The 22,527-nt window shown below is 37.6% G+C and overlaps 1 protein-coding gene across 3 annotated transcripts; it reads right to left on the bottom strand.

Annotated features, from left to right (window-relative positions):
* Nucleotides 1–1,569: 1,569 nt before the first annotated feature.
* LOC136218782 (uncharacterized) lies at nt 1,570–6,551 on the bottom strand. 3 transcript variants are annotated; one of them, XM_066005886.1, is made up of 9 exons: nt 6,122–6,551; nt 5,900–6,040; nt 5,554–5,745; nt 5,177–5,238; nt 4,924–5,081; nt 4,193–4,341; nt 3,968–4,111; nt 3,638–3,717; nt 1,570–1,785 (listed from the first exon to the last, which is right to left on the bottom strand). In XM_066005886.1, exons 1-9 carry the CDS (start codon nt 6,461–6,463, stop codon nt 1,734–1,736), a joined length of 1,320 nt encoding a protein of 439 aa, XP_065861958.1. In that variant the 5' UTR covers nt 6,464–6,551; the 3' UTR covers nt 1,570–1,733. The 3 variants fall into 3 exon arrangements, with proteins under 3 accessions (XP_065861958.1, XP_065861959.1, XP_065861957.1); XM_066005887.1 differs by having other exon boundaries at nt 1,571–1,773; XM_066005885.1 differs by lacking the exon at nt 1,570–1,785 and having other exon boundaries at nt 3,072–3,717; nt 6,122–6,550.
* Between the last annotated feature and the right edge of the window lie 15,976 nt (nt 6,552–22,527).

The following is a 22,527-nucleotide window of genomic DNA, read 5'->3' as shown; positions in this document are numbered from 1 at the left end:
TTATTTGAAGTGTGTAAGAGTTTTATGACAAGTGGAGTCTACATAGAAAAGTGATACAAAAGGGGTGTAATGGAGATGTAGTTGAGTGTATTATATTTTTTTTTGAAAAAAGAGGTGCTTTAGTGAAGTGAGACAAAAAAAAAAAAAAAAGTGATACGAACACACACTGTAGATGGTCTAAGAATCATTGATTCCCCTTTTTCCATATCAATCAAATTTTAGTTCTATTGTTATTGACTATATCTACACTTATCAATAAATTGTGGTTATATTATATTATAATTTATACATTAATATATATGAGGACGAGTCTTGACGCAACGGTAAACGTTATTGTCGTGTAACCAAGAGATCAAGGTTTGCCCCTAACAGGAACGCGTAGTGCATCTGGCCACCCATACATTAATACATATATATTATATAAAAATGTTTTTTTCCTCTAAGGTTATAATACAAAGAACCATTCATTTTATTATATTAATTTTTCACATTTATAATTATTTATTAAACTATTTTTTTTAGTAAATATTGTATTTATTTTGATTCTAATCATTAAAGAACCAAACAACTTCAAAGAAAACCAGATTCTGATTCCAGATTGAATCAAATATAATAAATCAATGGTCATTCCGATTATAATTTCGCCACATTCAAATTCCGATTCCAGATTGAACCAAATATAATAAATAAATAGTCATTCAAATTATGATTCCGCCACATTCAGATTTCAATACAAGAATTATTCGCGATTGAAGTGATTGGTTCTGATTCTTAACGGATCAATAATAGTTATCCAAAACATATATAATCGAACCGGATACAAGGACGGTTCATGGTTGAACTGGTTGAACCGATCGATCCGGTCCAATTTTTAAAACATTGCTATTTATATGAGAGCATGGTCAGTTTTGTGCAACTTAGAAGGAACTCATTCCCTGAAAAGACCTCTCATGATTCGAATTTTCTCACACTTTTCCTTAATCATTTTCACCCAGTAGAACATATCCTTTAGATATATATATCTCAGTATCTTATAAAGTGAGAAAGTTATATTTTTTATAAGAGTCTCAAATGATGAAATTACCTTGTTATTTCTGAGTGACACGGTAATGTAAAGGTTAGTGAGATGGCTAGACCTATTTACTCGAGAGACTTTTAAAAATCATGGATCTGTTTACGCTGGGCCGTTTATATATTTAGTCCGAAACGTTATTTAATAAATTTTGATTTTATCCCATCTCAATTTTGATTCGAAATTTAAATTAAAGTCTCGCGAAAAGTTACTGGAGTTTAGTACTGGATTAAACTAAATTTCCAAATAAAACAAGAGTCAAATACATGAATATCATAATTAAATACAAATTTACAACTAAGTCATATCACCAAACTTAATTCTTAATATATCATTATTCTCTATATATTATGATTTTGTACCGTTATTTAAAAATTCTAAACTTCAATTCATAAATCATAAACTCTAGAAAATATAATCTAGACTTCTAGTTTATAAATTCTAATCCTTAAAATATATTAAAAGTACTGATTTTACTAGTTTGACATAATCTAAAATTATAATGTGACATAGTTGTAAATAGTTTTTAAAAAATGAATTTCTGTGTAATTTTCCCATAAAACAAATAGTGATTCTAATTCTGGAAGTTACTTGCGCAGTAGCGTTACAAGGTACGCATGTCTCTACAAAACACTAAATTGGAGCCTATTTCGTTCAATGTCTATGAACTAAGGCCTGATGAGTCATGACCAAGCCCAAGCCTGAAAATCCACCTGTACAATGTTACAAAACTAAAAAGCCCGATAAGGTTTATAGTCGACTTGGTGTAATGAATTAAACTATAAAAAGAAATAAGATACATATCATCTCATTAAATAAAGGAAAATGTTAAACAATTATTGTTTTAAAAGAAAAAAAAAAAGTTATACAATTATCATGTTTCATTAACGACATAATATAATTTCTTCGAAAAAACCACCGAACCTGTTGCACCTAGTCACTTTTCACTAATCTTCCGTTTGAATATTAATAATGATTATTTTGAAGAGTCTACAAGGCTTTTTTTTAAGACATTTTATTGTTCTATATACCATTTTTTTTAGGACTCCTGGTGGTGAAACCCTGTCCTTTCTCAAAGTTGATAAAGTAAATATTATTGGTTAATTTTCTTGATTTGGCGAGTAACAATATAAAGTTATTTTTTTAATTTTTGTATTGTATTTATATAATTTATTTACTGACTGAAAACATGTCTATATTATTCATTTCATTTTATATATTAACAGCAACCGAAAATCATAGTTTTACCATTATATAAAACAGCAACTATTAATTATAATTTTACTAAACAGCAAATAGCAAATAACAATATCAAACAATAAAAGCTAAACCAAAACGGCAGCTAAGTTATATGTGCTACTCGCTTTTGATTAAAAACATCCAAAGGCATACCCATATATCTCCAAAAGCTAATCATCTTGCTAATTGATAGTTAAATTGACGCTGGTAATGTAGATTTTTTTTGGGATCCTCGTCAACTATCATGAATTTGTTGTTGAAAAATAAATACGACCTGGGCCTGGTTGAGCTTTATTGCTTTTGTTATTTCTTTCTTTTTTTTTTCTTTTTCTCAGGGTTGTAAAAAAAAAAAACGAACATTATTAAATCATGAGAAAAAATTAGTTGAGATACGAAAAATAATTAGTAATATAATAAACTTCGATTCAATACCTTAATATATATGCCATTTGTAAATATTTAAACTACCAACTCATAAAAATTGTTACATAAAACATTTCCCACAGTAGAGCTTTCAACTGTCACTGGGATTTTTTTATTCGTCAAAATATTTAATTTAAAATTTCAAGTTAACATTATTCAATACTTATTTGTTGTACTTATCAAACCGTTGTATCATTAAACATTTCAGCACTTATAATATTCATCATAAGTTTTATCAAAAAGCACCTTAGCCAATGATCATGAATCACAAGTTTAGGTTTGAGAAAATAAAACCTTAATGGAATCTCAAAAGCATCAAGCATACCTTCTCAAAAAATAAAAACAATAAAATTAAGATTGTTATTCAAAAAACAAGCCTTATTATTCAATTTCTCAGTAAAAAGAAAATGAAAAAAAAAATTAAATACAAATTAGCATGAGTTAATTTTTATGTCAAAACTTTGTAATGGTTCCAAATTCTTGTCGTATGAGATGTCGATGCATCCAAGTGAAGGCTAAGATTAAATCGAATACACTTTGATTTCAAACTAATATTCATTTCATACAATTTGGGGATGTTGGCTTTGACTTGTATGGCTCTAAGCTCAATTTCAGCTAGTGCCATAAAATGCAAACTTTCTTTTCCCTCAAGTTGAATGTTGATTCATAGAAAAAGTTTCTGCATATTATGTGTTAAAATCTGGCTCTCATATGTACAGTAGCATCTACAATATCATACAGCAAGAGAACCCCAGATATTGCAGAAGAATGAAAGAATGAAAATTACTAAGAATGAACAATAATCAATTAAGGGAGCGATTCAAAACTGATAATAGACCTGATTCCCCATTCAACAAAAAAACTTCGAGAGGAACATAAGGGGAGTCTAATGATGATCCAAACCTGTATGTTGGTTGAAGTAATCTACTACCCCTACTGCACCTGATTGTTCGAAGCCGCGGTCCAGTTCTCATCTGCCACACCTGTACATATTCGGCATAGAAACAAAATTGTATTCAGGTTCTCATCTCCAATACAAAGTATACTTTACACAAGTCGGATAAAACATATAAAAAGGCTTCTCCAGCTTGAAAGAGATCAAAAGTCAAGCAAATTGAGCAGTCACGCTTGACTCTTCACATATAGAATATGCAGATGCTGACATACCTAAATCAATAGGGCACCTCATCCATCGACAAGGATGAAAGCACATTAAAAGAGAAAATAACGAACCTCAACAATTCCTTTCTTGGGCGCATGAATAGCTAGACAGAGACAGTAATCGCTCTTTGATGGTACATAATACGAGGAACTAGCCTCTGCTTTATCGTTTTTAACTAGCATCTCTAAGAAGAAACAACTAGCATCACGATAACCCTGCACAAATTGATGCCTAGTGTAAGAGAGAAAACAAATAGCCAAGTAAATATTTAACTTTTATGAGCACTGAGAGAAAACCTTCCAAAGTCGCACAACTACAAGTGCTTGAGTGTCTAAGAGCAATATACGACCAAGTGAATCTGTTATTGCAGCTAATGTTCCACTTGGTGATAATGTGAGCTTCTCACCTTTCCTCGGATGATCCTTTAAACATGTTAAAGGAGAAGCTGCAATATTATGATAACAGTCAATCATTCAACATGGTTCTAAAGAGAAATACAAATGTTATTCACAAATTGTTACGTAAGTCCATATAGTTTCAAAAAAAAGCACATAAAATAACACCCTTAAATTAATTTGCTGTTGCTAAGAAAATCACAAAGTGCTTATTATTTGTTAATGCCTGCTTGTTGTTTGCACAGTGATCTGAAGATTTCTGTATCTTTTACAAGAGGAGATATCTCTAACCATAGCAGAACAGAAAACCAAGAAACTTAGAAAGGAATGAACGTAAAAAGAAGGTGCAAGCAAACCTAAAAAGGAAACATTGGAAAAAGTACAACTAATAGGCTTGTGAAATAATTGTTTGAGAGACATTTCAGAAGTCTTCTTAACTCAGAAAATTGGGCTTTTAATAATAAGGAAAGAATGTCGAAATGCAACCCTGACTTAGAACGGTCTACTTAAATAGTCCAAATAGCCGGCAGTGATGTCATTCAACAGCGAAAAAAATTGAAGAAAAAGAAGAAGCTCAAGACCAAATGAGGCTGGACGAACAGACAATAGGGAAGGTAGTCTACTAGTCTCACCTTTAGCAAATGACTGAGGCTTTGCTTCTGATTTTTTGGCCGGACTTTTATCACTGCGCCATAACATTTTGGAGACAGAGACTATTGTTGAGAATGTTGCAGGAACAACTTTTGAAAGAAGAGCTCCCACTAGAGACCTGCTTCTGTCTTCTGAAAGTCTTTCAACAGGTTGAAACTAAATTTTGTCAACTTGATACCATTTTAATCCAAATATAAATCAGCAGAACAGAACATAATCACAAATAATACAGACCTGTAAGCTGAAATTACTGCATCTTCGCCAATAGTGACTGCACAATAGTATCGCTGACTTGACTGCCCAACAATAAAAGCAGCTGAATTCAAATACCAGAAATGATATATAAATCACCAGTGGAATTATTATGCACAAACAATAGGGAAGAATAAGGAGTATGAAACCAGAAAATGAGTATAACTTATAAGAAACTTTTTCTTTTTCAATTTTCAAAGCACAAAAATCATGGCATTCACAGAAAAAGAAAGGCTTTTGCAATTCAAATTCAAATTCAAATTGAGCATCAAAAGCATTGAAACAAAGAAAAAATAAATAGAATACTAGTATTAACTATTAAAGAAATAAACAAAAAGAAGATAAGCATATATAATCACCTCAATTTCCATTAATGGAGGTGGCATTATGCCAGTGATGGCTGCATCAGTACAGGACCCATACTTACTAACATTCCATATCCGGTGAGGTATTATCTTGTGAGGAGTTCCTGAAGCATCTGAATCCCTGTTCATAGGCTTTTCATTCCAAAACTGAGATTGCTTTTCTTGAATCCATTCTTGCAACATATTCTACACCAATCAACAAAACAAATGTAAAGAATATTCAGAAATCCCAGTCCAACATATCTGATTGTCAACCTTAATTAATTCGCAATGATCCAACCATCCTAGTTCAGACATGAAACTGACTCTCTCTCTCTAATCAACATCTCACGATATATACCTGGAAATCAGAGCCATCCAAACGAGCAACTACACCAGGCATAACGACACAGATTTCTTCTGAAGAAGATGATGCATTTTCAGTCAAGTCTTTCTTAGTTCCACGGATTCTGATTTTGAATATCCGGCCAGGATATATCATCTGCACAAGAAGTCAAACAACAATTTCTTCTTTTCAATTCAAATTTTGAGCTGAATTCACCAAGCTAATTAAGTGACGAACCTGTTTATGAATCAAATTGCCATCCAAGGAGTAAATCAATAAATACCCACGAGAAGTCCCCGCAGCAATCACTCGAACGTCATCAAAGACCAGCCACTCCAATGCGGTAATGGACTCAGACTCGATCGGAGACAAATCGGGTCGGATCTTAAGGCGGGGACCTTCATCCCAACCGGTCACTAAGATGAGAAAGCGATTTGCTAAGGCGAGTGAGTGGGTGTCAAGGGCACAATGAAGGTTAGGGTTATCCACTAGCCAACCTTCCTTTCCCGCCCCGAGGTCGCTCAGCTCTTCGCACGCTATGCAACCAAGCTCCGTCGTATGGTTTCTTTTAGAAGGCATCGTCTTTCTTTCTCACCGTTTCTCAGTTTTCCTTCTTCGTCGAATCTGATCTTGTGTGTCCCGTAAGCGAAACAAAACAACCATTTCAAAACGCAGCGTTTTCTCGGAGGCTTATAAAAAGTTTACGAAATGACTCACCGTTTGCATTATTTGGAGTTTCCTTTCTAACGGCATTACCATTTTCTTTATCGAGAAATATAATTTTGGCCAATAAATCAGTGTGATAAATAATGCAAAGGGAAAATTACAAAACTAGGTTAAATAGGAAGTTCATTTATATATTTAACTCATTTACTCAATCCACTGTATATTTAGACTGATTTTGTATGATTTTCCCATAATACCTCTAACATTCTCACTTCCCACAACGTGAACGGCCGCTCCCCCCTTCTTCTTGATTACGCAAAAAGTTGGCTCCTCCATTAATGATTTCAAGACTTTTAATCTTTCTATCTTTCTTTAAATTGCACGATATCTGCACGATTTCGTCAAATCACAATGAAATTCTCTTTTTCCTCTCTTCATCTCTTGATTCTGCAACTTCCTAATCTTAGAAAACGAAGCCATGGTTCTTCTTCTTCCTGTTCATGCTCGTTACTTGGTTTCTTTCTTCTTGTTACCATCAAAGAAATGGTTATTCTACGTTATTTCCATCGTTTTCCCCAGTTTGTCATATTGTTATCGTCACTTTTAAGAGTGAAATGCGTGAAAAATGTAAGTATCTGCTGTTTTGTCTGCGTCTTTTCATGAATATACTTCGCGTAGTCGATGATTTCGCGAAGATCTGCGAAGAGAAAGAGCCTGAAACGTGACGATCTACTTCGTGAATCGATTAGTTCGCGAAATCTGCGAGTAGAAAAGTTCATGGTTTCCCTCACAGACTTCGCGAAAGCATCGATATGCGACGTAGATCGTCACGTTTCAGACCTCACATACCTCGCGAAAACATGGATTAGCGAAGTAAAATCACCTCTTTCCCTGCACATTTACATTCGCATGCTTCGCTAATCCTCATTTTGCGAACGTCGTCTTTTTTCCTGCCTAACACGATTAATTTTTTCTGAAGGTGGTTGATTACATAACATCCCTTTCTAGAAGGCGGCGTATTGGGCTGCAGGGGAGATGACTTTCCTTCCTGTATAGGGAGAAATTTCCCTCAAGATTTGCACATTCACTTTAAAATGGTTGGTTAGGAGAGATTGTACCAATCTTGGTGTGCACCATGGGACACGTCCATCCCAAAAGGTTTGGACTTCCATTCCTCATCCCAAAAGGTCTGGACTTCCTGTAGAGGGAGAAATTACTCATCCGCTTCAAAATTGGTACCGGATTAGTCAGGTTCACTTTGAAGTGATTTGTTAGGAGTTTATTGTGGCAATCTTGTTGTAAATTTTGATAATGTTATGATTTTAATGTTAGAATTCGTTGTTGTTTGGCATTTTTGTTATATACCACTTCGCGAATTAGCTTCAAAACACATCCAGGCTTCGCATATGCTAATTAAATTCATCAAGTAAACCCAAACATTAGCTTCACAGACTTCACATATGCTAATTAAATTCATCAAGTAAACCCAAACATTAGTTTCGCAGGCTTCGCATAATGTCGAATCTGCGAAGTCAGATGGGAGGGAGGGAGACGCGCGTAAATATTGAGGGTATTATGGGAAAGTCACACAAAATCGGTCTAGATATGTAGTAGGTTGAGTAAATGGGTTAAATATATAAATGGGCCTCACATTTGATCCATTTTTGTAATTTATCCATAATGCAAGAAATCAGTCATGCTTATCATAATTTATGAATGCTAAATTGATTTTTTTTAGTTTTTTAATAGAAAGAAATTAAACATTCATTTACGAATTTTTAACGTTGAAAAACGATCAATGGATATTCAAATCCCCTTAAACTTTGTCTCAATTTCAATTGTTCAATAAATTCTTGGCATTCAAAGTTGTTGTATAGAGCAGGTAAAGAACTCCTTATTAAATCAGTTTTTCAATGCTATGAATGAATTTCTTTTACCTATAAGATTGTGTTCTGAAACTGAAAGGATGTTCAACTCGTTTTGGTGGTGTACATAGGTAAAGACATTCGATGGTTTAGTTGGGATAAGATGTGTATTCCTAAATTAAGTGGTAGGTTGGGTTTTTATTAAAAAAAAAGTTACGGGATTTCAATATCTCTATGCTTTGTAACAAGGATGGATATTTCTTTATGCTTGCTCGTTAGTGGCTCGAGTTTTCAGACTCGGTATTTTAGAAATGGCGATTTCCTGAATGCTCCTAAAGGAAATAAACCAAGTTTTATTTGGTTAAGTATTCGAGAGGCCTGTAATTTACTATTGCAAGGTTGTCGTTGTCGTGCTAGTAATAGTGATTTGTTAAAAATTGATAGTGATTAGTGGGTTGTTGGTAATCTTATAGAAAAGGTTACCACTGTCCTCCCACATGAGATTGCCGAAACTCCTATATCATCTTTGTTTGAATCGAGAATGCGAAAGTGAGATGTGAAAATTGTTTAAGATATTTTCAATGAGGTTGATATTTCTAATATCCTTAGCATATCGATTTCTCGTGAGACAAGTCCTAATTCTAGGTTTTTGAGGTTTGAACATCACGGGTGGTATTCAGTTAGTAGCGCCTACAAGTTGCTTTGTAATTTTGTTCCATCTGTTTTCAGCAACAATTGGGATTTGTTATGGAAGTTAAAAATTCCTAGAAATGTATGTAATTTTTTTATGGAGAGTGTATAATGATATTCTACCTACTATTATAGTTTTGGTTAACAGAAAGATAAATATCAGTTTGATGTGTCTATTGTGTGGTCCCGGATATAAAACTGTGATGCATCCTTTTTTTTCTTGTTAACATTCTATTGCTATTTGGATGCCTCAAGGTTTAGCATTGCTGCGTTTGGTTGTCTTGACAATTTTAGGGACTAGGTAGATTTTGTGTTCTATAGTTTTGCAAAGGACCGTCTTTGTCATTGGACAATGACTGTTTGGGGGATTTGGCTTAGTAGAAATAAGATTGTGTGTAAAGGTGTGAGGATTGTTGTTGATATTTCCTACCGAATGATTTGTTCAAGTTTAAAAGAATGGTAGGATTCTCAAAACTCTATTAAAGTTTATTTTTTGTTGAGGGTGGGTCGATTAGTGATGAGTCTTCACTTAGGGGATGTGTTAAGTAGACTAAGCCTACCAATTGTGCGTTTAAGTTGAATGTTGATGCTTCGGTTATTACGGGTTCTAGGCTACTAGGACTAGGTGTTGTAATTCGAGATAATAATGGTGTTTTTTGTGGGGCTTTCTTAAAGACTATTTAAGGTAATTTTCTTCCCCGTGATGGTAACGCTATCAGCATTCGTGAAGCTCCTAGTTGGTTGAAGAATCTGAGACGTGATAGTTGTGTGATCAAACCGACGTCGCTACTGTAGTTGAGCATTTGAGTCATGTCTATGTTATCTCTTGTATGGTCTCATTCTTGATGATTGCAAATTCTTACTCTATTCTTTTAATGACGTTTTTGTCAAGTTTATAGGTCATCCCTGTTGGTCCCTTGTAAGGTTGCAAGTGTAGTTCCAAGGGGGGGGGGGGGTTAGGAACTATTTAAACTTTTTCGCAATTAGGGCAGACTTCTTTTTCTAAGGAAAAAAGGTTTTAACAGCGGCGCTGAGTAAACAGCAAGATACTGGCTTAGTCAACTGGTGACTAGGTCAGTTTCTTAGCTTGAGTCAGGAGATAGCACTTAGAGTCTATTCCTGAGCTCAGACGTTTAATGCGCACAACTCAAACTTGACCTCTTTACTTGGTCAGTTTTTGGTTATTTTAAGCAAGCAATATATATAAGGAGTTAAAGGTAAGAAATACTTCACTCAGCAGATTTATCCAGGTTCGGCTTCTTCTAAGCGTACGACCTGTCCCCGGAACACGTTCCGAGATTTCGAATCCTCTACTGAGCTCTTTAAAGGTAGAGCCTCAAACCTTTTACAATCTTAGCAACTGAGTATGAAAAGAGTACCTTCCTCTATACCTCTACTCAATCCTAATCTCTCGCTGAGTACTAAAACCGAGTACTCAGCCTCTCCTTTCTAATCTCTAGAAATGATAAGTGTTTTGTCCTATACAAAGATTTGCTAAGACACTTTAGACGATTGAAATAATCACTCTAGACTTTTACACAGATATAAGAATTGTAGTGTAAGATTTTTCTTTGCTTCTTTGCTTGCAGAACTTGTGTAGAAATTTGGTCAGCGTAATGGCTTGATCAAGTTCTGTGTTGAGTGAAGCTTCTGATGGCACTATTTATAGAGACGTCTGGGCATCGGTCATTTCAAATTTCGAAATAACCATTGGAGGGAAACGGCTTCCTGTCGTTGTCATCCTGACTTGCTCAGAGCTCTCGGCCAATCAGAATTGTGTATCTTCTGTCCTCGGTCAGCTCAGCAGACTGTCTCTCCTTTTATGGTAAAGTCAACTGGACAGCATACTGTGTCGTCTGAACTTTGCCCAAAGGAGAAATACTTTGTCTGGAAGTTTTCCTTCGCCAGCTGCTGTCTTGTACGTTTGTCGAATCTACTCAGCAGCTTCATCTTGAAGTTGTTCCCGAAGGTCTTCTAGATCCTTCTCATGCTGAGTTGCGTTTTGTCCAGAACGGCAACGTTTTGACAAACGCGGGCCGAGTTGTACTGAGTTGTTTGACTTGGGCCTTGGCTTCCATATTGGGCTTGGGCCTTTTAATTCTTATGTCTTATAACAGTTTTAACTCAACATTGAACAAACACATTAGTAGAATAAATCAAAGCATTTAAACTTAGTATGTTTTAGAATATGTATTTTAAATTATACTTAAACAATTTTGTCAAATCAAAATTATGTGGAAAGGTGTTTCAACAAACTCCCCCATTTTGATGTTGGCAAAACTATTCAGCGAGGAACTCAGTATGAGCTCCCCCATGATAGTTGACCTAGTATAGTTTAGCAAACTCCCCCGTAAGGGTTGAGCTACTGACTTAGTTTTACTCAAAACATTTAAAGGTTTAAATGAGTAAGTCTAAGGTCAGTTTTTAGATATAGGTCAGCTATTTCAACATATTCTATTTACTCAGTATTAAGCGGAAGGTTTAGTCATATAGAGCGCGCTGAGTAATTTGTTGTTCAATGAGTTCTTATCAGAATGTTTTATAAACACATAGGTCAATGTCAAACATGTTATCAGCATTTGATTTAGTCAATAAATGTTACAAGTATTAAACATAGCTGATTTAATTGAAGATACATAATGACTCAGTACTTAGTAACATATATCATAACTCAGAAATTGAATAAAAGATGCAGATATGATATATAGATAGAAGTCAGTGATTACACAGCAAAATATATATAGATAAGGCAAATAGAGTACAACTGACTTAGCCTATACCGAGCTAGCCTATCTATTTCTTTTTCCTGTGTTGCGACGACTGACTTCGCTCATGCTGAGCTCTAGCTGCATGTTCTTTCTCCCCCGTTTTGTCAACTTCAGGGAGTCTGAAAGCATCAGTTAAGACATCTCGAGTTAGTTCTTGGGACAGCTCCTTAAGTTTCTCAGCGCTTTCATTTACGCCATCAAAGATGGCAACTCCATCAGCTGATACCTCTTTGGGTACTTTGAGATCAGCAGCACTGAGCATATTGACGCTAAACGCTTGAGCTTTGCCTTGCCAGATAAGAGCTTCAGTAAGGCCAGGAAAGATTTGGTGAAAAGTCTTTAAAAGAGTTGTGTCGTAATACTGACGTTGAATGTTGTTATGACGAATGTGGTTGAAAGTTTGTTGTGCGAGAGTCAGCATCTCATTCTGCTTCATTGCGTCAGTATCCATCTCTTGCTTATTCAGATTAAGCAACCGTATAGCCTCACCAATTTGCTCTACCGAGCACTGACTGTACGAAACCATTTGCTCGTTGGTCTTAAGTTGCTCAGTATGAAGCTGAGCAAAGAGCATCTTGATTTCAGATGAAGTGGCATAGTCAGGATGCGCAGCTGATAAGTTCTGGACTTGTTGGTGGAGAGAGTTCAAGTGTTGCACGGTTGTCAGCTGAATCTCAGCCAGCTTGGCAATTGAATCCTGCTTAGCTTGCTGTGCTTGGAAGGATATGACGACGTTCAGCAGATCCTTGAGTCCCTTAACTTCGTTGAGAAGCTGAGTGACTTGGGAAAGCTGGGTGGTCTCAAGAATTGAAGAGCCAGCAGCAGGATGAGTGGAGTGTTGAAGGTCTCTGATTAATGCTTGCACCGAGTCAATGATCTTTTTTCCGGACTCAGTGGCATTCAGATAGCTTTGTGATCCTTCAGGGACATCAGTGTGACCGAAAGGACGAGGAGTGAAAGGAGTTACCAGGTCAGTGACTGGAAGTGATGAACCAATCTGCACTTGTGTTTGTGGGATAGTTGATTGATTGGCAAAGAGTTGAGTTGGAGAAGTTGTAATGCGAATACTGTCTGTGCTGACGGCAGAAGTGTGTGGAGTCAGCACCATGCTAGAGGAAATAGCATGAATAGTAGTCGGCTCAACCTGACTGGTTGATGTTACAGAAGCATTGGGGTCGGTATGTTCCTGCTGAGAAGAAACAGAGGCTTGCTTTTTTAATGGCGCCGATGTAGTGGAGGTTGATTGGCGTTTGAAAAACTTGAGTTTGACGGTAGAAGGGTCCTTAGTTTTCTTTGAGAGGACAAAGTCAGGAAGAGTTGGTGGTTGCACAGGAGGTTCACTGACTAGCTTCTCACTGGCCTTGACCAACTTTCGCCTTCTACGAGGTGGAGTGACAGTATGATCAGGTTCTCTTGAGTGAGAAGGGGAAGATTCTTGTTGCTCAGTATGAGGCTGGTCAGTTTGCTCTTCAGCTGGATCAACAGTGTGTTGGTCGAGTACTTGCTCAACTCCAGCAGCCAACTCAGTATCGGCATGCTCAACCTCATTCTCACTGGCTGTTTCCTCAGAGTCCTCAGCGTCATCCTGACCGATGGCTTCTTCTTCTTCTTCCTCTGAGCTATCACCATCAAGTTCTTCTTCAACTTGGGAGATAAAATGATCATCCAGTTGTACATCGTGCTCATCATGCTCAGCTATAGTACTTTGACACTGGGTGAAGTGAGAGTCACCCGGTACAACGAAATCAGTTGGTATAGCGTTGAGGGGAGTCAGTGTAGAAGGTTTCTACTTCTTCTGAGGTTGCTCAGTAGTTTCCTCAGTTCCAGGCTCACCTTGCCTGCTTCGTTTCTCAGCTGACTTCTGCCTTTTTGTTGGAGACTCAACGTTTTTGGAAGGAGTCTCAGCAGTTTTCCTTTTGCGGGAAGCTGGGGCCTTAGTCCTTCGCCCTTTCTTTGGCTCAACAGTTCCCTCAGCTTGGCCAGCAGCAGCAGCAGCTTTACCTTTCTTCAAAGGCTGTCCAAACTTTAGTGCTCTCAGTGAGGCAGCTGTGATCTCAGTTCCTCAAGTCTTCTCCTCACGTTCGAGATCAACCTTATGGTCAATGAGGATTCTGGTGATGAGTGATCCAAGCCGCATCGTGCCAGTGCTTCGAAGGAAACCAGCAACGAGAAAGACCGGCATGTTGATGGGAGTGTACGTCAGCATATGCCATATAAAGCATTGCTCGAAGTTTGTTGCTGATGTAGTGCAGTTGATCTTTGGGTAGATGAAGTAGGTCAGCAAGTAGTGAGCCATTTTCTGGTGCCGACCCATTGATGAAGCTGAGACTTCTCCTGAGTGGCCCTCAGGTTTGCAGAAGTTGTGTACATACCCAATTCCATCCTAATCTCCAGATCTTCTCAGCCTTGCTCCCTCAGTTTTTAAATTGAGCAGATTTCCTATGTAGAGAGGGTTGATGAAAATGGTTTTGTCTTTCACCACTGTGCACAGGTAGTCAGTGTTGTCATTTGCAACTTTGAGGTTGTGGTAAAACTCCCTCACCAGGTCAGGATAAGTTTCATCCCTAACCGAAAACAGCCCAGTCCATCCATTCTGTGAAATCCACTCGCAGAACGGTTGTTCATTTTGCACGAAGTTTTCCGATACCCATCTTGAGGGTTCAACTTTCCATTCACGGACATTCTCGAAAACCTTGGAGTAGGTTCTGATTTTTACGGGTTTTTCCTGACCAGCTTTTCCTTTGCTGGGTGTTGGAGGATTCTTTGTAGGTTCATCGGAGCTGGACTTTTGGTGGCCGGCACCGGAGGTGTTGTAGGAAACCTTAGTCATAGTTTTAGGATGGGAAAGCTTCGATGGAATTTTAGAGAGAAGGAATTTCTTTGCCTTAGAGTTCGATAAGCGTAAAGAATAAAAAATAGGGAAATACCCATTATTTATAGAGGTGATGTGTGGTGTGGATTTAATCGAATCCATGTGTCAGTATTGCCTTGGGATTTTGAACCGACAAAGATCCTGGTATTTATGACACATACGGCGTATACGTCATCCTAGGGCTATATGCGTGCTATTGCATTTATTCTAACGGATCTAACACTCAGCGTTTAGAATACTAATCGTTTGATATTCTGAGTGGTCAGTATTGCATAAAGAGATGGTTTTTTAAGTTTAAGTTTAAACTAATTTACTCAGTGTGCAAGTTTACTCAGTATTTGATGTTCAGTCAGTTTCGATGAGTTACTAAGCAAACAATCAATCATTCAGCATAGTAATTCACTCAGCATGCATATTCATTTAGTTCAGGAATTTACTGAAGAGGATTAAACATACCAATAACTTCTCTCAGTATGCTGAACTGCTCACGGGCCAGTGGCTTCGTGAAGATATCCGCAAGTTGTTCGTCCGTTGGGACAAAGGTCAGCTTGATCTCACCCTTGAGTACATGGTCTCTAATGAAGTGATGTCTGATGCTGACATGCTTCATTCTGGTGTGTTGAATTGGGTTCTTTGAAAGATCAATTGCACTTTTATTGTTACATTTGACTTCAATTGTCTTCGTTTGAACACCATAGTCTTCAAGCTGTTGCTTAATCCATAGGACTTGAGCAACACAATGACCAGCAGCAATGTACTCAGCTTCAGTGGTAGACAGGGCTACTGACGCCTGCTTTTTGCTGAACCAGGATACAAGACAGCTTCCTAAGAAGTGACATCCTCCAGAGGTGCTTTTACGTTCCAGCTTATCCTGTCCATAGTCAGCGTCAGTGTATCCGATGAGTGTAAAATCATGAGTATTTGGATACCATAAACCTGCGTTCACTGAGCTTTGCAAATATCTAAGGATTCTTTTTACAGCAATGTAATGAGATTCCTTAGGGTTAGATTGATATCTAGCACAGTAGCATACTGAAAACTGAATGTCCGGTCTACTGGCTGTTAAGTAAAGTAGAGAGCCTATCATACCTCGATATAATTTGCTGTCTATTGACTTACCATTCTCGTCAGCGCAGAGGACAGTGTCAGTGCCCATAGGAGTGGATATTGGCTTGCAATTTTCCAAGTCATATTTCTTTAATATCTCCTTGGCATATTTGGCTTGACTGATGAAGATGTCATTCTTTCCTTGTTTAATTTGAAGACCAAGGAAGAAGTTGAGTTCTCCCATCATGGACATTTCAAACTCAGTCTGCATTTGTTTGCTAAACTCCTTGCACATTGATTCGTTAGTTGCACCAAATATTATATCATCAACATAAATTTGGGCCAGCAGGGTATCTTTACCCTTTCTCTTAATGAATAAGGTTGTATTAGCTTTGCCCCTGACGTAATTTCTAGTCAGCAGGAAACTGGTCAGCCTCTCATACCAAGCACGTGGTGCTTGCTTGAGGCCATACAGAGCCTTTTTGAGTTTGTAAACATGGTTTGGGAACTTAGGGTCCTCAAAACCTGGAGGTTGATTTACATAAACCTCCTCGTTTATAACTCCATTAAGAAATGCACTTTTGACATCCATTTGGAATAATTTAAAGTTCATGTAAGATGCATATGCACATAGAATTCTAATTGCCTCTAGCCTTGCCACTGGGGCAAAGGTCTCACCGTAGTCAATACCTTCTTGCTGACTGTAGCCCTGAGCTACAAGCCTTGCTTTGTTCCTGACTACATTTCCTTGTTCATCCATCTTATTTCTGAAGACCCATCTTGTTCCGATGGTCTTCTGACTCTTTGGATGAGGCACTAGCTCCCATACATCGTTTCTTCTGAATTGATCGAGCTCCTCTTGCATTGCGTTCATCCAGAATTCATCGTACTCAGCTTCAGCGAAATTCTTCGGTTCTTGAACTGAGACGAAAGCAACATTGCTGAGGTACTTCCTGAGTTGATTCCTCGTCATCAGGGTATTCCCAGCAGAATCAAGGATTGCACTTTCTGAGTGCCCTCTTGGAATCCTTATCTCTTTAGGTAGACTTATGTCTTGTGCTGTTTCTGTTTCAACAATCTCTGCAGAAGTAGATGGGTCATTAAAAGTAATCTTAGGTTCACTCTTACTCTTGGTCAGCCTTTTCGTGAATGACTCAGTAGCTGGTTCTTGGTCAGCGGTGGTTACTGAGTGTGGATCATCTTCGGTCAGCGGCTGGTATCTACCTGCAGGGTCAGTTTCGTCGAACTCTACATGTACTGACTCTTCTAAAACTTGAGTTCGTTTATTAAAAACTCTGTATGCTTTGCTGTTTGTTGAGTAGCCCAAAAAGATAGCCTCATCAGCTTTTGAATCAAACTTTGCTAAGCTATCTTTGGTATTCAAAATAAAACATCTACAACCAAAGGCACGAAAGTGTCCAATATTGGGCTTTCGTCCTTTCCAAAGTTCATAGGGGGTTTTCTTTAATATAGGTCTAACTAGAGCCCTATTAAGAATATAGCATGCTGTGTTAACAGCCTCTCCCCAAAAGTACTTTGGAAGCCTATGCTCATCCAGCATTGTCCTGGCTATTTCAACCAGAGTTCTGTTCTTCCTTTCTACAACCCCATTTTGCTGAGGTGTTCTAGGAGCAGAAAAATTGTGGTCAATGTCGCTGGCTTCACAGAATTCAACAAACTTTTGGTTTTTGAATTCTCCACCGTTATCACTACGGATGTGAGCTAATTTTAGGTCTTTTTCATTTTCAATTTTTCTAACCAAATTTGAAAATGTCTCAAAGGTCTCATCCTGGCTGGTCAGCAAGATAACCCACGTATACCGAGAGAAGTCATCTACAATGACCAAGGAAAATCTTCTTCCACCCAGACTCAGCGGCTGGACTGGACCAAAGAGATCCAAGTGTAGCAACTCTAACGGACGTTTAGTTGAGACAATATTTTTGCTGTGAAAAGATTGTTTGGTTTGTTTTCCAGCTTGGCAAGCGTGACATAATTGATCTTTTTGAAATTTAAGTTCAGGCAATCCCTCAACCAATTGCTTTCTTGCTAGTTTGGCCAGGAGGTCCATGCTTACATGACCAAGTCTCCTGTGCCATAGCCAGGAATTTTCTTCCTTTGATACTAAGCACACAGTTTTTGAAAACTTTTTCTCTAAGTCTAGCATAAAGACATTATCTATTCGAGGGGTAGTTAATATTAACTCATTTGTTTTACCCTCGTATATTTTACATCCAGTAGCATCAAATATAACTTTTCTCCCATTGTCACATAGCTGAGCTACGCTGAGTAAGTTATATTTGAGTCCGCTGACTAGGGAGACAGATTCAATAGTAGGATTACCTCCGATGGTTCCTGACCCTACTATCTTACCCTTCTTGTTGTCTCCAAAACTTACACTTCCTCCTCGTTTACACTCAAACGTGATGAACTGAGTTTCATCACCCGTCATATGCCTTGAGCATGCGCTGTCAATATACCACATCTTTGACTTCTCGGCACATCTCAGGCTTACCTGCATTGTAGCTAGTTACTTTTAGGTATCCAATTCTTTTTGGGTCATTGCTTGTTAGGTGCAACAGGTAAAGCATCATATTTTATTTTATGGCGACATACATGGACAGTATGGCCATTCTTTCCACAAAAGTCACAACTGACCTTCTGTTTAGGATGTTTCACTGACTTGTCAGCACCCCAGTGCTGAACGTGCCAGCACACCTTAGTGGTGTGTCCTAACTTCCCACAAAAGTCACACTGGACTTTTCGCAGGGGATTCCATCTCTGCTTAGTACCTTGGTGCTGAGTTCTCAGAGGACTGTTTCTTTTATTTGGAACCTTCAGTTGGTTCTGGATAGCTGTAACGTCCTTACTCAGTTTCTTTGAAACTGACTGGACTTCAGAGACAGACTCATGTATGATCTTCATGTTATCATGCAGAGTTGTATTGTCCTAAAGAAGGAATCTGAGGTCACTCAGTTTGACCTCTTCCACTTCGTCACAGCGCCTGCTGAGTGTTCTAACTTTCTTATTACACTTCTTGACAAGTGTATAGAGATCACTCAGGGCATTAACCATATCGTTTCTGAGCTGGGGAAGAGAAATTACCTCATTTGATTGCTCTTCGTCATCTGATAGGTCAGCATGCTCAGAGACGCATGGCTCAGCAAGTTCGTCAGCCATGAAGCATATCTTCGCTGACTCGGTGGCCTCAGTTTCTGTAGATGAAGACTCATCACTATCGCTCCAAGTAGCCACCATTGCCTTCTTCCCACTCTTCTTGTCTTTCCTCAGTGTGGGGCAGTTTGACTTAATATGGCCAGTTTGATGGCACTCAAAGCATGTAATGGGCTTTGAGCTGTCCTTTTTGTATTTGCTGTCGCTTGAGTCAACTTTATACTTATCAAACTTTCTGTAAGGCTTCTTTGAGTATTTGTCATTTTTCTTGAATATCCTTTTCATCTTCCTTGTGAATATAGCCATCTCCTCATCATCAGTTGAGCTCCCGTCAGTGGAGTCAGCTTTCATGACAAGGGATTTCTGCTTCTTGTCTTCAGATTTTTCCTTCACCTCAAAGTTTTTCATGGATATCTCATGGGTCAGCAATGAACCGATGAGTTCGTCATATTTATAGGTGGTTAAATCCTGAGCTTCCTCAACTGCTGTCTTCTTTGCTTGCCAGTCTTTAGGAAGACTCCTGAGTATCTTTTTGACTTGATCTTCCTCAGTGAAGATTTTCCCAAATCTCTTGAGCTCATTAATGATGTTGGTAAACCTTGCATTCATGTCTGAAATGCCCTCATCATTGTTCATCTCGAACAGCTCGTACAGTCTCATCTGCTGATTCACCTTGGACTCCTTTACTTTATTGGTTCCCTCGTAGGTGACTTCTAGCTTTTTCCAGATCTCTTGTGCCGACTCACAACCTGAGATTTTATTATATTCTGCAGCATCGAGCGCACAGTGAAGCATATTGATAGCCGAAGCGTGATTTTGAAGCTTCTTAAGATCATCCTCTGTCCATTTGGCCTCAGCTTTTACAACTGTTTGGCCAGCCACAACCTCGACAGGTACAAATGGGCCTTGGACTATAGATAGCCAGGCACTCATGTTTATAGCCTGAATGAAGTTTTTCATCTTATTCTTCCAGAAGGTATAGTTTGACCCGAAGAATAGGGGAGGCCTAGTAATGGGCAGCCCCTCAGGCAGTATTTGAGTTGTTTGGTTTCCAGGGAGAAACCGAGTGCTGTTTTCGCCCATGGTAGGGATCAGCTCAAGGTTGTTAGACCTTTTACAGTGAGCTTTTAAGGCTCTGATACCACTTGTTGGTCCCTTGTAAGGTTGCAAGTATAGTTCCAAGGGGGGGGGTTAGGAACTATTTAAACTTTTTCGCAATTAGGGCAGACTTCTTTTTCTAAGGAAAAAAGGTTTTAACAGCGGCGCTGAGTAAACAGCAAGATACTGGCTTAGTCAACTGGTGACTAGGTCAGTTTCTTAGTTTGAGTCAGGAGATAGCACTTAGAGTCTATTCCTGAGCTCAGACGTTTAATGCGCACAACTCAAACTTGACCTCTTTACTTGGTCAGTTTTTGGTTATTTTAAGCAAGCAATATATATAAGGAGTTAAAGGTAAGAAACTTCACTCAGCAGATTTATCCAGGTTCGGCTTCTTCTAAGCCTACGTCCTGCCCCCGGAACACGTTCCGAGATTTCGAATCCTCTACCGAGCTCTTTAAAGGTAGAGCCTCAAACCTTTTACAATCTTAGCAACTGAGTATGACAAGAGTACCTTCCTCTATACCTCTACTCAATCCTAATCTCTCGCTGAGTACTAAAACCGAGTACTCAGCCTCTCCTTTCTAATCTCTAGAAATGATAAGTGTTTTTTCCTATACAAAGATTTGCTAAGACACTTTAGACGATTGAAATAATCACTCTAGACTTTTACACAGATATAAGAATTGTAGTGTAAGATTTTGCTTTGCTTCTTTGCTTGCAGAACTTGTGTAGAAATTTGGTCAGCGTAATGGCTTGATCAAGTTCTGTGTTGAGTGAAGCTTCTGATGACACTATTTATAGAGACGTCTGGCATCGGTCATTTCGAATTTCGAAATAACCGTTGGAGGGAAACAGCTTCCTGTCATTGTCATCCTGACTTGCTCAGAGCTCTCGGCCAATCAGAATTGTGTATCTTCTGTCCTCGATCAGCTCAGCAGACTGTCTCTCCTTTTATGGTAAAGTCAACTGGACAGCATACTGTGTCGTCTGAACTTTGCCCAAAGGGGAAATACTTTGTCTGGAAGTTTTCCTTTGCCAGCTGCTGTCTTGTACGTTTGTCGAATCTACTCAGCAGCTTCATCTTGAAGTTGTTCCCGAAGGTCTTCTAGATCCTTCTCATGCTGAGTTGCGTTTTGTCCAGAACGGCAACGTTTTGACAAACGCGGGCCGAGTTGTACTGAGTTGTTTGACTTGGGCCTTGGCTTCCGTATTGGGCTTGGGCCTTTTAATTCTTATGTCTTATAACAGTTTTAACTCAACATTGAACAAACACATTAGTAGAATAAATCAAAGCATTTAAACTTAGTATGTTTTAGAATATGTATTTTAAATTATACTTAAACAATTTTGTCAAATCAAAATTATGTGGAAAGGTGTTTCAACAATCCCTCTTATAACACAACTCATCAACTTAATAAAGTTTTTTGTTTCTTCTATGTTAGGATGTATGGGTTGATCCTTAAAAACTCATAATTTTCATTTACATGTTTGGTGCTTGGATTCAATTTAATGAATATCTTTTTTCTTTTTTAAAAAATAAAATAAAAATATCAATATGTTTCACCTTTTTATAATTCATATATAAAGTTATAGATGATGTTTTCCTTTAACTTTCTTTTAAAACATGTTTTCCTTAACTTGAATTTCAATGATTGTATCTTATTAATCATAAAAAAAGTGTTGGACGATATTTTATATTAAGATTAAAAACCTTGTCAAGAGCATTGAGTAAATAATTACACTTTCATGTAAGAAGACCGTATCGATACTACAAAATTTCTTTTTATACTTATGTGAAGTTTTCAGTTTGATTGTCCTTTTTTTTCTTAGTAGCTCAAAATTCTTTGATATTATCATATTTAAGAGATATTTTCTCTTGAAAAGTACAAAGTTTATAAATAAGATAGACTTAGTTGAGATGACTACTACAGCTATATCTACAATCAGATTAGGGGTAGAAGCTTGAGCATTCACTGATAGTCGGAAAACGCTAAAATTTCTATAGAAAATGTGTATGGGGTTTTAATTTTTATGTAAAAACACTAAAAAAAATATTAATTTAGCAACCATAAATCACGAGAGACCATCACATATACCCCTGTCGTTAAATTCTGAACATGTCAGTGTCTACAACTACTTTAGTTTTTCAAGTTTGGGACTCTTTATTTTAATACAGTAAAATATGATTAGAAGTATTGATGTTGAATCTGTTGACTAAAGCAAGTAATTTTTTTTAAATGAAATTAAGAAATAACCAACATGACTTCGAGAATGTATATTGGCAAAATGCATATTGCGAACATTCAAGATGGATTGTGATTTGCAATTTTTAGTCTCTTTCGCAATTGTATGTAAATGCAAATAGTTTTGCTTCGCATTTAGTAATTGTGAAGTCTTAAGGTGTAACATGAAGCTATTATGTTTTGTCTAAAATGCAAATATATTGTCTGAAATGCAAATTGT

This window comes from Euphorbia lathyris, chromosome 2, assembly GCF_963576675.1.
Source record: "Euphorbia lathyris chromosome 2, ddEupLath1.1, whole genome shotgun sequence".
Taxonomy (NCBI): domain Eukaryota; kingdom Viridiplantae; phylum Streptophyta; class Magnoliopsida; order Malpighiales; family Euphorbiaceae; genus Euphorbia; species Euphorbia lathyris.
This window is presented reverse-complemented; position numbering and strand designations above follow the sequence as displayed.